This window comes from Oncorhynchus kisutch, linkage group LG4 (genome assembly GCF_002021735.2).
Source record: "Oncorhynchus kisutch isolate 150728-3 linkage group LG4, Okis_V2, whole genome shotgun sequence".
Classification (NCBI taxonomy): Eukaryota; Metazoa; Chordata; class Actinopteri; order Salmoniformes; family Salmonidae; genus Oncorhynchus; species Oncorhynchus kisutch.
The window spans coordinates 32753767-32769204 of record NC_034177.2 but is presented as its reverse complement, the minus strand read 5'-3'; the positions used below and the strand labels follow the sequence as shown (position 1 = coordinate 32769204).

Sequence of the window (15438 nt, the reverse complement as noted above, 5' to 3'; positions counted from 1 at the left end):
AGTGTCCCTTTAACATGGTGCTGCTGTATTAGTGGAGGGCAGGCAGCATTCTAAACTAGAATACTCTACCGTGTCTGATACTCTCATGAAAGATTCTGGGATCATCTCTGTTCAGAGTCAGCATGGAGTCAGTTAGGGCTGGAACCAAGGCAGATAGACACTCTTATTTATGTGGGGTCATATTTATGTCTGCTGCTGATCAACTACTCACCAGTCTGTCATTGGAGTCAGTTTTGAAGTACATTTAAAACGGTACTATATTCATGTCTATGCTATCTATGCTATCTAAAATGAATCCACTTGCATATGAATGTTTATTGGTTTGTGTTTCTGCTTGTTAATGTTTTTTTTGTTTTTTTAAATATCTAAATTAAATTATGGTCATTCTGAAACTGACTACACTATGCCGGGCCGATAGAAACATAGGAACAGAAGCATAGGGACATATTTAGGAGTGTTGTCCTGGTTAGTAAACACTAAAATGGATACTTCAGGATTTTGGCAATGAGGCCCTTTATCTACTACCTCAGAGTCAGATGAACTCGTGGATACCATTTTAATGTATTTTCATGCAGATTTAAGGAAGTTGCTAACTAGCGTTAGCGCAATGACTGGACGTCTATGGTAACTGCTAGCATGTTTCCAGTCATTGTGCTAACGCTAGTTAGCATTTGATTGCAAAACAACATCTAACTTCATACTGGATGCTGAGACTAGGGAAGTTGTTAAAGGGCTTCATTGTCAAAATCCCAAAGTATCCCTTTAAGATAGAAGCAAGGACAGCTGTAATTTCACACTTACTCCCCAGGAGGAGATGGGGAGAGAACACATTCATATGCTGCCAATCAGAAGAGAGCATGCACATTTACAATCCCCTAGAAACATTCACAGCAACCAACATTCATAGCAACCAACGTCATGCAAAAGATGCTTTAAAGCTTTATTGAAATGGAAACTCAAACTCATTTAATCTCAGAGCAACATGCATGAATCCAAAATCCAAAATACTCAAGATGGACAGGGATGAATATGCTATAAATAACTATGTGTGGTGTGAGTATCATGAAATATACTGTATGTCTACTATCAACATGGGTTCAAATCTAAAACTCATATACACAAAAAAATAATCTACAACTCTATAATCCTTAGGGGAAAAATGTCATTGCATTGCAATATGAATGTGAGTATAATGCTCTCTGTATTATTACTGCTGTAATAGTAAATGTGTGTATTGCTGGCCAGGAGACGAAGTGAGGGAGGCAGGTGCTCTATATAAATGGCTGTCTGCATCGTCTGAACAATTACAGTAAGTAGACCCAGACCCACACATAGTGTGGCCATTAGGCCTTTAAAATGGCTGCTACCAGGGGGCCAAGCTCCACAATAGCTCCAAAGGTGCTTGGAAAAGTAAATATACTATATGTCTATCTAAAGGCCTGACATACTTCCTGCAAGAGCCAGATAACATTTTATGTATGGAGAAGAAGAGGGGAAAGGAGAAGAAAAAGAAGGAGAGGGAAGGAGGGGTGTACATGAACGTGCCTATAGGCTATAGACAGCACCCAGATGGCAGTGACATACTGTTAGATATTCATTAGTCTCCCGCTCATTCAAATATATTATCACTCTCTTTTCTTTCTCTTCAAAAGCAGTACGCAGAGGCACTTAAAGTGTGTGTTATTTATGATCACCTATTATCCACTATTGATATTTCACTGTTCTGTATGGTTTAAAGAAGCCCTGTATCCCATTATACACATTTGGTCAGTGATGAAAGCAGAAAACCAACATGTAAAAGAAGAGAAGAGAACTGGAACATGCTAATAACATCATAGATGGAGTTAACAACCCAGACATGCTGTCTCATACATAACATCAACAGTATTATGTATCAGTGAAGAAAATAAATAGTGTTGCATGCAGACATCAAACAAAACAGAAACCAGAACAAAACACAAACACAGTTACGTGACAAAAGCCACAAAATATGAGAAATAATAGGTGATCAGGAGCCTTCTCAGGCAGACATAAACACAGTCAGGAGCATGCGGTAGCAGCATGTCCAGAGTGTCAGGGTGCTGTGACAGCCTCAGCAGCCATTTACCTTCGCTGTCAGACATGGCTCCTCCCAGGTCGTCCATGATGAAGGCTATGTCTCTGTCGTAGACCCCACTATGTCCCAGTGTAGCCCTGGACTCCTCCCTCATGTGCTGTTGGACCTCCGGCAGGGAGTGGCTAGAGCCAAACTGGTCTCTGGAGTCAGCTGAGATGGGTGGTAGAGGGCCAGCTGAGGCTCTGGCCATGCCCATGGGCTCTCCCACAGGACTCAGAGGGCTCTCCTCCTCTGAGTTCTGAGCCACGATGGGGATGCGCCCGCGGCTCTGGCTTATAGGCAGGCTGGTGGGCTTGGTCCTGGCCACCCCCGTGCCGAACGCTGAGTCCAATGCTTCTCCCTCAATCTTCAGCCTGAGAGAGGAGCTGGAAAGGTCCCGTTTGATGGACAGATCCAGGCCATAGACGGAAGTGGGACGGGAGTTGGGGCGGGAGTTGGGTCGGGAGGAGGGGCGAGAGCGCGTGCCGCTGGGGTAGGTGGTGTCGTCCTGTAGGGTAGTCCTCATGGTGGGCCCCCCCAGGCCAAGGGACTGGCCCAGGTTCTGGCCCAGAGAGCCAGCCAGGTTAGATCCCAGGGAGGAGTCCAGGTACTTCTGCTGCTCAGACAGGCTCTTCCTCAGGCCAAAGGTGATCTCATCCTGGAGCAGTCTGGCTCGCGTGGACAGGTTGGTGACAGACGAGGCTCCAGAGCCCAGGAAGCTGCTGTAGTCTGGCTCCAGGTCTCTGCTCTCCTGGATGGAGGAGAACTTGGTTATCTTGGGGTCCATCAGGGTTGCCTTCTTCTGGTTCTTGATCTGTTTCTGGTAGAGCACGGCGGCAGGGAGCTGCTTGGCAGCTTGTTTCTCCAAGGTCAGCCGGCTGATGCTGTACTTGTCAGCCTTAGGGAAGTGTCTGTAGCTGGGGTCAGTGGGGAGGTACTGGGGCATGCCCAGGCCTGAGAGGTGCTCCAGACCCTCCGTCCCTCGTCTAAACTCCTGCTTTATCTGTTGCTTCAGGAGCTTCAGCTCATAAGGCTCCTCCATAGAGTCCTCCTCTCCTTTACCGTAGCTGTGCAGACGTGAGTTACCAAGGAACTCCGCAACCTAAACCAAGACAATACAATAATTTATCATCATCACAACACCCAAGTGAACAGGCAAATGCGGTATAGCAAAATACCAGCAAAAAAACCTGAGTAAAACACACTGACATACAATATGTAACAACATCCCCATTCCACAGAAGAACATCTACTATTTACATATCAGTTACCTCTGCAGTGCGCCTGGCCTCAGCGGCCCGGAGCAGCCTGTCAGCCTTAGACAGGTCCTTATCAGGCAGACTGAACCCTGACCCCAGCCCTGCAGAACCTTTAGTCAGCTGCTCTATGTCCTCTATCAGAACATAGTTCCTGGCGTTGTGGTGGTCGATGTCAGCGTAGAAAGACTCAGCAGATATACTAGACATGGGGCTGGAGGCCATGCTCCTCTCCTCCAGGCCCATCCTCAGTTCCAGGCTGCCGTACTTCCCCACCCCATACCCCCCCTCGCTGGAGGAGGGTACGATGATCATGGGCTGGTTCCGGATCACCTCGTAGTTGGTGGTGTTCTTGGACAGGTAGCCTGAGGACTGGGCCTGCTGGTGGGAGTGGGAGGCCTGGGGGTAGGACAGGCTTGGCACAGAGGAGTAGACTGACTGACTTTGGTAGGGGTGCTGCTGGTAGAGGGCCTGCTGCTGGTACAGGGTCTGCTGGGGGTAGTGGCTGATGGCCTGGGTCTGGGGGACATACTGGGTGTAGTGGGAGTAGGGACTGGTAAGAGTGGAGTACTGGGAGTCAGCCTCAGTTTCAGGGGGAATGAACTGATCGAACTCTGACTGTGGAGCTGTCCTGGGTCTCTCCAGGCCGTGGCTGTTCCCTCTGGTCTCCCTGATGTTGCTGACCTCACTATCCGACATGTAGTCTCTCTCCTCAGCCACACCCTGCAGGTAGGCCCTCTCCCTCTTCTCCCTCTCCTGCAGCAGGGCATCCTTACGACGGTTGATGCCCATCTCCAGGTACCTGTTAGAAGGAGAAGATGGGATTGGATTTATACAAGTGCTTTCCAAGTGCTAAAAATGTGGAATCACTTCATACACACCAAAGCATGTTATTGTATTGTAAATCAGAACTGGTTCTATATTGACTTGCCTGGTTCACAAATTGTTAAATGAATAAATTACCTCAGCTTGGCATCAATCTCTTTCTCCTCCTCGTCTAGCTCGGCCTGTTTTCTGCGGAGCTTGGATGACTCTCTCTCCACCAGGTCCAGCTCCTTGTCGATGTCCTGCAAGATCTTGGCCCGGGCCATGGTGGTGTGACGGCCGAGACGTCGGCGCGCTGAGTTGGCGCTGTAGCCTGATGGGCCAGTCAGAGGGTCATCCTCCGGGGGAGGGTTGGGTAGGGTCCTCTTCACCTTCTTTCCAGTGCCTGACGGAGAGCCCTGGCCCTAGGACAGAGGGAAAATCAATATGATACAAGATAAGATAGAATACTTAATACTATTGCCAGGTTTATTTTCAACAAAAATGTCAACAGCATGCGATGAAAGTGCTTAACTATGCCCACTTTAACGTGGTCATGTTTAACACTATCTTATGTTAACATTATGCTTACTACAGTGACTTACAGAGTAGGTTTCTGTGTAGTGGTAGCCTATCCTGTCCTCGGTGGTGGGGCTGAGAGACTTGGGGTCAGGCAGAGACTTCGGTCCAGGCTTCAGCATCCTAGGGCCGTTGGAAAACCTGGATGGGTCAGTGGTCAGCCTCTTCTGCCCTTCCTCCATGGCCTTACTCGGGGAGAGGGGGGACACGGGAGAGTAAAGCACTTTGGGGGACTTGGGGGCGAGGTCTGCCTTCAGGTAGGCGCTGTAGCCCACCTCTACGGGCAAGTGGCGCCTGCGGTCTGTGTCTGTCTGGCAGCTGAGGCTGCCTCCTCTCTGAGAGTTCTCTGGGGCTGAGATGTGTTTGATGATCTCCACCTTAGTGTCCATCTGGATGCTGGGGCATTTGATGCTGCCAGAGTGGTCGGTCTGGACAGAGATCTCTGCCACAGTCTGGATGGCAATGCTGGAGACCTTAGAGCCACTGTGTTTTCCCTCGCCGCTGTGCTTGCTTGAGCGGGAGCGCCGCCGCGACCTGGTTGGCATGTCCCACTCATCCTCTTGGTCCTCCTCATCATCAGTCTGAACACTGCTGTCTACACCCCTCCCCCTGTTGTTCCTCTTCCTCCTCCCCACATACGTTCTGTCTACCGAGTCCTCATCGTCTGTCTGGACCCCACTGTCCACTATCCTCTTCCCTACCACCCCTGTACCATACCCCTGGTCACCAGGCTGCTTAGACCCTGCCGACTGTTTCCTACTGAATTGCAGCTGGTCCTGACCTCCAACCTCTCTCTGACCCTCACCGGTCACATACTGCACCCCACCTTCTAGCTGGATGACAGTGGATGAGGTGGTGGACTCATCCCTAACAGGCCAGTACTGACCGTTATCCCCCACCCCTGCATACTGTGCCTCTAGCAGGTTATCTGAGGTTCCTGTGGTACCGTAGTGCTCCTCTAGCTGGTGCTGTAGCTGCACCTGGAGCTGTTGGATCTGCTCTAGCTGTTCCCTCTGCTGGTTGTAGGTCTCCTGCTGTGCTACAAGGTGTGCCTGGTGCTCCTCTTCCTGTTGAACTAACAACTTCTGTTTCAGAGCCTGTAGAATAGAATAGACTAGAATAGATTAGAATAAGATTGTTGTCCAGCCAATTGTCCATCCTCTTACAGTAACAGATACATTAGCACAGGAGACATATACACACACATTCATACCTGCAGCTCCTCCAGCTCCCTCTGCACCATGATCTGCTCCTGCTCGCGGTAACGTTGGATCTCCTGCCTCTCCCACTCCAGCTCCTCTGCCAGACACAGCTGCTTCAGCTTCTCCAGCTGCAGGAACTCCCTCTCCATCTGGTACTGGGTGATCTTGCTGTCATCCAGGCCGGGGAACATGGGCAACGAGGCCAGGGCCTCCAGAGAGGCTGCGATGGCCTCCAGGGTCTGGTCAGAGTACAGGGCAGGGAAGCCAGTCATGATGTCAGCCAGAGCGCTGGGCAGCAGGTCCTTGGGCAGGCCAGTTCCCAGGCTGATGATCTGGTTGCCTGGGTCGGTGGTGGGGATGAAGCCATAGGGGTATGGAGCTTGGGCTGGCTGCTCCTGGAGGGTGGTGGTAGGGGGTAGGGTGGTGCTGAAGATGGACCCTGGCTGGGTGGTAATGGCATATGTAGAAGGAACAGGGGCTGCTATGGAGGAGTATACCATTCCGTCTGAGGATCTAAGGACACTATAAGCAGAGACCTGGGAATATGGAGCAGTGGATATCCCAGTGTAGGCCCCAACAGCTTTACTAGTGTAGTCTAGAGCTTCACCTGTCATGACGGGTCCAGAAATGTAGGTTTAAGTCAATGAGTAAAACATCATACTGTATATACATGTTCTGTACAAAATAAAGGCCATGCAGATTTGATTTGGGGAGATCATAGCACTAAGCATGCAAGCATCTCCAGTCTGTCCAGCTAGCACGATGCAAAGCCAAAATATCGTGGGAGAACACGAAGGCATACGCATGCATCTGTGTAAAAAGAAAGAAAAGACAAAAGGAACAGAACATTGATGGAAATCTAGATAATTTCATAAATCATGCAAAAGTACAGTAAATGCTCATTAAAATCATAATGGAAAACAATGATAACTGAAATAATTTTACATTCAGAAATCAAATTCAAGCAGTTAAAAAAGGAACACACCAACCTGCAGATATATTACCAGCTGTCAGGTCTACCGCACTGTCCAAGACTTTATAGTCATATTCGTTCTTTCCATTATAGAGGAAGAGTCCTGCATCAGCCAGATTGGTCTCAGACAAGGCCTTGCCATTCAAGACCTTGATTCCATAGACCCCAGCATGATCATACTGGTAGTGGTCGTCTCTGTAGCCGAAGAGGTTGTCAGGCTGGGTAATAACTGGTGGATGGGTCCTACAGCTCCCTGTGAAGGGTAGCTTGTAGATGACGTCACAGCACACATTTTTCCCAGCTGTCAGATCTATGGGCGTCCCATCATCCTCTACAATCGTGGTCACCACACCTGGGCTGGTGCCGGACAGAGCCACCATGGCCCTAAGGGGTCTGGAGGTGGACAGGTCCACGGCCCCAGCCAGCTCTGAGAGCATGGATCCCCCATTGCTGACAGCTGGGGCCATGGTCACTGGAAGCCTGCTATCTACTGTGGAGGCTCCATAGGACAGGTTAATTGGTGTCTCTGTGTCTCTGGCTATCACCGTGCTGACGATAGGTGGACAGTCTACACGCCTATACACTATCTGTGCCAGAGGCTCGAATGGTTTGTATGTGGTAAGAGGGAGAGGCATGGAGGCAACATAACCCTGCAGATCTAAAGGCTTTTCTTCTGGCTCGCTGGTGTAGGAGGCAATGGTGGCTGAACAGGTGACAATAGTGATGCTATCAGTGACAACAGCCAACGTGGTGGAAGGGGTGATCTCAGCACTCAGGTTCACTATCTCTGGCTGCACTGCCGTATGTCGGCCACTAGAGTTGCTACAGACAGACTGGCGACTCGATTCCTGAGGCGTCAAGTCCATCCCTGAATCGGTCATCTTTACACCGACCTTAATGGTGCAGAGGTCAATGGCATCACCGGAGTAGATCTTCCCGTTCTGTTTGGGAGAGGGCTGGACTTTAGCCAGGTCTGGCTGGATAAGGATGGCCAATGCGTCTGACGCAGGAGCCTGGGGCAGCCTCTCATGAACTACAGACACAGTGGTTCTCTGAACCTCGGTGGTGACCACCTGAGTGACCAAGCTGGGCAGCCTCTCTGGGGGCTGGGCTGAGGTGGAGATAGAGGAGGAGTACACGTGGCTCAGGCTGGACACCACCTTCTCAGGCCCACGGATTTCCTGGCTCTCTATCGACTCCTGGTGGAACTTCCTGGTGATGGTGACTGGAGCCATGGGGACAGTCTGGGGAACCTCCTGGCCAGAGGGAATTGACATTCTCCTGGTGTAGGCTTCAGTTGTAATGACCTCCAGGGGGGTCTCATACTCTGATGAGTAACTCAGGACCTCTGATACTGCCTGTGGTGGTTGCACTGCTGAGGGGATGGATTCTCTCCTGTATTGAACTTGGGCAGCATATGCCTCTAGAGGTACCTCTGCCTCTGCAGGAATTGTGATAACCTGGGCCATAGTTAGAAGCTGCTGCATGGTTATAGACGCTCTTTTTGTAGTGGAAATAGCCTCAGTTGTAACCACTTGGGTGGGAGTTTCATACTCTGATGGGTAAGTCATTACTTCAGCAAATGTGTATGGTTGTTGTGCTACAGAGGATGTGGATGTCCTTCTAGTGGTAGTGGCCTCAGTTGTTATAACCTCCGTAGGCATTTCATACTCTGGAGGAAAAGTCATTCTTTCAGCCATTCCTTGTGGTTGTGGTGCAGATGATCGTATTGATGGTGTGTCCTGCTGTAATGGCATTACCTCTGCCATGGTTTGTGGTTGCTGCATTTCCAATGGTATTGATGCTCTTCTAAAGATAGCCTCAGTTGAAACCACCTCTATCAGAGATGGTGACTGATGCATGGTTGAGGGTGTAGCTTCTACATGGATTTGGGTGGCCATAGCTCCCGTTGGTATTTCCTGCTGTAATGGCATTACCTCTGCCATGGTTTGTGGTTGCTGCATTTCTGATGGTATTGTTGCTCTTCCAGACATGGCCTCAATTGAAATGACCTCTGTAGGTATGTCCAGCTCTGCTGGTAAAGCCATTACTTCAGCCACATATTGTGGCTGCTGAGGTACAGCAGGTATTGATGCCCTTCTACCAGAGGCTTGAGTTGCAGACACTTCTACAGGAACCCGTGGCTCTGATGGCATCGTCATAACCACAGACACTGTCTGCGGTGGCTTGGCTGTTGGAGGTTTATACGGTTTCTTGATTGGAGCTGGGACATTGTGTACCTGAATAGGCATCTCAGACCCAGCTGAAACTGTCACCACCTCAGCCATACCACACGGAGGCTGCATAGCTGATGGTATGGAAGGCCGTCTTGCTGTTGCTAGAACAGTGACTCCCTCTAGGGGTGCTGCTACTTCGACTGGTCCTATTGCTGCTGGTGGTGGTGGTGGCTGCCTCAATGAGGGAACTGATGCTCTCCTGACATTGTCCTGGGCTGAGAAGGCCTCAATGGGTGACTGCTGTTCTGACGGTGTGGTTCTAACCCCCGGGCCTGTCTGCTTAGAGGGGAGGATGGAACCTCTTCTGATGGGGGCTTGGACAGTGATTCCCTCTGTGGGTGTACCAGGCTCTGAGGGCAGAGTTATCACAACATACGTCTCCAGACACTTGGCGTTCCTTGGAGAAAGAGGGGACCTGGGTGAGGTAGCACTCATCTTGGATTCCACTGGGGTGGTCAGACTCAGAGACAGGGCATTGGGAGGTTCTCTGGTCCTGGGCAGTGTTGTGGCTGTGAATGGATCTGCTGAGCTGGCTTTCGGAACCACTTCTCTGGTCGTGGGAAGTGTGTGGCTGGCAGTGGGATACACTGGAGGTTTGACACTCTCCCCTGGTCGGTGGCTGAACACCAGCCCTGCAGGGATGGACACAGGCTTGGGGGGGACTGGAGGGGGTGCAGGGGCCTTGTGTACTGGACTGGGGTCTGAGGTTGTTACAGTTGCCTGTGCCATTGTCAAAGCAGCTGAGACTGGCACTGATGTTGGGACTGAAGGTGAGATGGAAATGGAAGGCTTTTTGGGATAAACAGCTAGCTTTAGTAATGTGGCAGGGGGTGGTGGAGGAGGCAAAGGAGGTGTTGGGGTATCTGCCAAAGGTATATATGTGTCTGAGCTGTGTACAGCAGGAACAGAGGGAGCAGTATAGAAAGGAGCAACACTGACAACCACAGGCCTTGCTGCTATCTGACTACTGCCATCAACCACAGCAGAGGTGGTAGTTATTGCAACTGAGTTTGCCACAAGGTCTTGGGTTGTCTGGCTGAGCACTGACATGTTCTCCACATTGGGAACTATGATGACTATATGCCCCTGTCTGGTTGGGGGCATCATAACCTGAGAGCCAGCAACACCTTCTGGCCGGACATCCTCCACTAGCGACTGTACATTCACCACCACAGGCAGAGCTGCTCCCATGGCTATTGTGGTAGTCACGGTCGGGGAGACATTATGGATGGCCCTGATAGAGGTAGGCTCTGCTGAGGTTTGGGGCAGGGAGACAGATGTAGACCTAGGTGGAGGGGGAGGTGGGGCTTTTTTGGTGGAGGCTTGTCTCTGAATTCGGCGTGTCCCTATGGCTGGGACTACTACTGGGGTTGGAGGTGGGGCAGCAGTCTGGACAGGGACTGAATGCACCACTGTAGCCTGGGCAGGAGCCGAGGATGTCACAGGTAGTGGGGCTTGGGGTGAAACTGAAGAGGTGATGGTAACCAGGTCTGGCATTTGGACTACAACTGGAGCTGGGGCTGGAGTTGGAGCAGAGACTGTAGCCGAAGTTGACATTGCACTGGGAGCAGCTGGGACCGGAGATGTGGCTTCAGAAGGTACTGGGCTTGGTACTGGAGTTGGTGCTGTGACCTGTACAGAAGGTGGACCCTGAACAGACATCTGGGATGGAGATGTAACCAGGTCTGGCATTTGGATTACAACCGGATCAGGTATGTGCACCACCACTGAGGCAGGGACTGAGGCTTGGGGTTGGGCTAGTGGAGCAGAAGCATGGACTGTAGTTGTAGCTGGTGTTGGTGCTTGGGTTGGATCTGTCACCACATCTGGAATTGTGACCAAAACTGTGGTTGGAGAAACAGCCATAATGGGAGCAATAGAAGGAGGGGAGATATCAGCAGGCAGCTGAGCTGCGAAGGGAGCTGCAGCTTTGGCCAGGTCTGGTGTTGGAGTAGACACTGGAGTAGAGTCAGAGGAGAGAGGACTTGGAGCTTGGAAAGAGGAGGAGGAAGTAGCATTGGAGGCTAGACTTGAGTCTGGAGTTGCTGGTGAGGTGGGAGGTGATACTGGAGAGATTGGTGATGTTGTGGTGGTTGTACTGGTGGCTAGAACTGTCTCAGGGGCAGGAGCTGGAGTAGCTTTCGAATGGGGAACCTCACACACTAAAATGATGGGTTCAATCTCAGCTGCCTCTGTTATTGGTGTATGTTCTGAAACTGGAGGGGACTCTACCTGTTCTTTAGTCTCAGACTCATCGCTAGGGGTAATATCAGAGGACACTCCCACTCCATACTCCTCTATTATACTATCATCTGTCTCATCCTCTCCAGAGGAACACTGGGTGATCTTCAAATCCGGTATGGGGAAAAGAGCCCTCCTCATAGTCATATCCTGAGGAACTGTTGGCTTGGCAACGTAGACCTCGGGCCGTTTAGGAGGTTCAGAGGGTCGTGGTGGAGCAGGGCGTTTCTTCCTCTTAACGTAGGTAGAATCCGCATCTAACATAGGCTTTTCTCCCTGTGCCTCACCAACTTTGCAGCTCTCAGCTGCAGCACTGGATGGTGCAGTCACATGTATTTCTGGAGTTGGAGTGTCCATCGCTGACTGAGCCCTCTGAAACTCCTGCTCTATCAACATCAGTTCCTTCTTCTTCAGCATCATCTCCTCATACACCTCTTCAGGAGATCTTAAACTTTTCTTCCCTGGCTCTTTAGCATGGTCTTTACTGGGCTGCTCCGGTAGGGCTGAACTAGGTTTAGCTTCAGGCTCCACTAGGGACTCATAGAGGTAGTCCTCTATGGCCATGCCTCCGTAGAGTGGCTCTATCTCAGGGACTGGCTCTGTCTCTCCTTTAGGAGATCTAGCTTTCTGAAGCATCTCCTCATATACATCCTCTGCATTCTTTAGTGGCTCTGCAGTACTGAACTTCTGTCCTTTTGGGACAGCTATCTTGGCCTCTGTGTGAAACGCCTCTGAATCAGACTCCATGCTAGGAGAATAGTCAGAGCCTGAGGACTTGTGAAACACTTCCATCTCTCTAGCCTGCCTCATCTCCACAGTGGGCGAGGCATTTTCAATAGGAGACAGGTTACTGGGCGAGGTTACAGGCTTATCCCATTTCCTCTGAGTCTGTAGTTCGTCTTTATCCCTCTTGGACTTCTTGGAGCTCCTCTTCCCCTGCTGCTGGTCCGACTCCTGTTTCCCCTGCTCCCTGAGGTGATCTTCTTCCTCCCTGAGTTCCTCCTCTTCTGACGAGTCCTCGATGGTGGGAAGGGACTGGCCTGCCTGCCTGTGCTTGGCCTTGCGGTGGTGTTTCCCCTCCCCACTCCTCTTGTGGCTGGGGCTGCTGTCGCTGTCCTCCTCCAGAGAAGAGGCTGAGGTGGGGGAGGTTCCAGGGGTGAAGCTGGACACCTGGACACTGGATGACCCCTCACCTTTGGATTTGTCCTCCAGAGACTCTGTGATGCTCTCCACCTCAGTATCTCCATCATCCATGCTCTTTGTTCTCTGTAACGTCATGTCTTTCTTAAACACAGTGGTGGTGAGCTCAGACCTATCTGCAGTGGTTTTAGCCTCAGATCCTGGAAGAGATGGTCTCCTGGCTGGGCTGTCTTCATTATCCATAATGCCTTTCTGTAGCAGAAGTTTGGATTTGCCTGATTCGTTATCCACCTCAGCCTCCTTGGTCTCCTCCTCTCTACTCTCTTTCTCATCTTTTTCCTCCTCTGAGAGAAACATCTCCTCCTCTCCTGTCATCCCCATGATCTGCCTGCGGATGAACTCCTCCTCATCCACAGATGAGTCTGGGCTGTCTGCTTTGTAGTCCTCGCTACTGGATGAGGCTGCCGTGCTGACTGCTATCGCACTTAACCTCCGTCTCTGGACCTGGGGCGAGGGAGAGGGTTCGCTCCCACTGCTCTCCTCCATCTGTACATAATTCAGACGCCTCTTCTCCACATTCACCTCTTCCTTGGAAGGCATGGCTGTGTCAGCGGTCGTGTCAATCATAGGGACATTTCTGTCTGTCTGCAACTCCTTCAGCTCTTCCTCTGAGCTGTAGGAGCCCTGTGAGATAGGAAGTATATCTGGTCCATCCTGGGACTTGATACTATGGTCCTCAGTCTTGGTGTCAGCCTCAAATGGACTGGCTGGGCTGGACGGTACCTCAACTACTACCTGGTCTGCTAGGAGGGAGTCTGCAGTTGACTCTTTCTCCTCCTGAAAATGAAAAAAAAGCATCACATTAAAATGTGCTTGTCCTATGCATGGACAAATAAAAACATATGTCTCACACATGGGATATGGGATAAGCCATATGTCTCACACACTTTGCTATCTGTTTTAGTTTATGGCTCCTGGAGCACATTCTATTTGTGTGAACAGTTAAGAACTATGGCAGCAATCTGTATTTGTATGGAATCACAATCTTGACTAAAGTTTGTAGGAATTATGTTAACAACAAACACAAACAACAATACATTGATTTAAACTGTTGAACAAATGCTTGCCTCCACAGTCTCCTCAGTGAGAATCTGCTGAGGTTCAGGAAGGACATCATCCACCTTTTTAACCAATGGAGCGGCCTCTTTCTTGATAGTATCAGCTGTTGGGACTGGTTGTGGAGTTACCCTCTCAGGCACTGTGACAGGTACTGGTTTCTGTTGCTTCAGTGGCTTCTCAACCTTCTCTGCTGGCTTCTCAACCTTTTCCTCTGCTGGTTTAGGTAACTCTGCTGGTTGAGCCTTAGCCTTCGCAGTGGCTGGAGTGACAGCAATGGCAGTAGCGACTGTGGTGGGTAGAGGAGCAGGAGCAATCATGGCCTCAGTCATTGGGACAGAGACAACAGGAGCAGCTACCACTGGAGTCTTGGGTGGTTCAGATTTAGGTGGCACTGGTTTGGGCAGCTCATTTGTAGGAACTTCTGCCACAGAAGACTCCATTTTTGGTGCCTCTGTCTTGGCGATCTTCACCTTGAGAACTTCTGTCTTTGGAGCCTCAGCCTCTGCGACCGCATTGGGAGCTTCAGCCTCAGAGACTCTCACCGTTGGCTCCAGCTCCTTTTGTGCAAGAGCAGGTGTTAGTGTAGGTGGAATGGGCTCTGATATGAGAGGAACAGCCTGGGCCTCGGTTGTGGTTGCTGTTGGAAACAGGGGCTCTGTCCTGGTGGATGTGGCTACAGGCTGTGGTGTGGGCTGGGCACCAGTCATTGTGAGTTGTGGCTGGGCCATCATCCCCATGTCTCCCAGCTGACCCGACAGAGCTCTCTGTGTCTGGCAGTTCAGACACAGCCATTCCTTTTGTCAACACAGAGAACAACACACAGTGGTTAGTAGTCAGATCATCTATTACTTCTGTCAATAGAGGGGACAACGCACAGGTGGCAAGTGCTTATTACAGACCATGTTGGCATTATTCCAAGCCAACACATGGCTTTGTTCCAAATACAATAGAGGAAAAATAATTCACCTTCATAATATTGATTTTTGAACAGCATTCATCACCGATACAAAAGCAGCAAAATGTCTTGATGTCACTACATACAAATGTCTTACCTCGTCAGAAAACAAATCATATCTTACAGGGAATCTTATTGCTATTTACATGAAATCACTCAACATCAGCATTGACTTTTTGCTCCATTTATTTTGGGCCAGTTGAGAAGAAAAGCATTATCAGTAAACTCTGCCTAGAGCAGAGCGCCAGTGGTGTACTATTCAATCACCATGTGTGTGTGAGATATTAGGATATACCATACGCTTGCACAGATAAACCCACATGCACACATCAAATCAAATGTATTTATATAGCCCTTCGTACATCAGCTGATATCTCAAAGTGCTGTACAGAAACCCAGCCTAAAACCCCAAACAGCAAGCAATGCAGGTGTAGAAGCACGGTGTAGAAGCACATAACACTTAAATGATACTTATAAACACATGCTCTACTGTACATATTAGTGTACGTATTCAAAGATGTATATATTTGGAGGAATAAAGATAGCTAAACGCACGCATGCAACATTTGTTTAGCTACGTAAGCCTGTAGTTGGATCCAATTTTGATTGTGTGTTGAGGACGACAAAGATGATTCAGTGTGCTTCCTAGATCATGAAGTTGAAGAATATGTACTGCTTGTTCAAGAAAGTCAATGGTGACACACACACACTTTCTCAAGGGGATTAGTGCTGGCTCAGAGACCAGTGACGTATATTAATCATATTTCATGGGGATGTCACGTGCTGATGGGAGCTTTAGCGAGTGATGTAACCCACCTTCTGTCATGGCCAAGCTTA

At 49.9% G+C, this 15438-nt stretch overlaps 1 protein-coding gene across 1 annotated transcript in view; it reads right to left on the bottom strand.

Moving 5' to 3' along the window:
• The window catches only part of pclob (piccolo presynaptic cytomatrix protein b), a 113408-nt gene that overhangs the window by 44184 nt on the left and 53786 nt on the right, over positions 1 to 15438 (bottom strand). The window contains exons 9-15 of the mRNA XM_031821403.1: positions 13655 to 14440; positions 6926 to 13364; positions 5948 to 6543; positions 4761 to 5831; positions 4315 to 4580; positions 3367 to 4153; positions 2108 to 3197 (exon numbers count right to left, since the gene is read on the bottom strand). Of these exons, the coding sequence (XP_031677263.1) occupies positions 2108 to 3197; positions 3367 to 4153; positions 4315 to 4580; positions 4761 to 5831; positions 5948 to 6543; positions 6926 to 13364; positions 13655 to 14440 (11035 nt within the window). The remainder of the gene's footprint in view (positions 1 to 2107; positions 3198 to 3366; positions 4154 to 4314; positions 4581 to 4760; positions 5832 to 5947; positions 6544 to 6925; positions 13365 to 13654; positions 14441 to 15438) is intronic.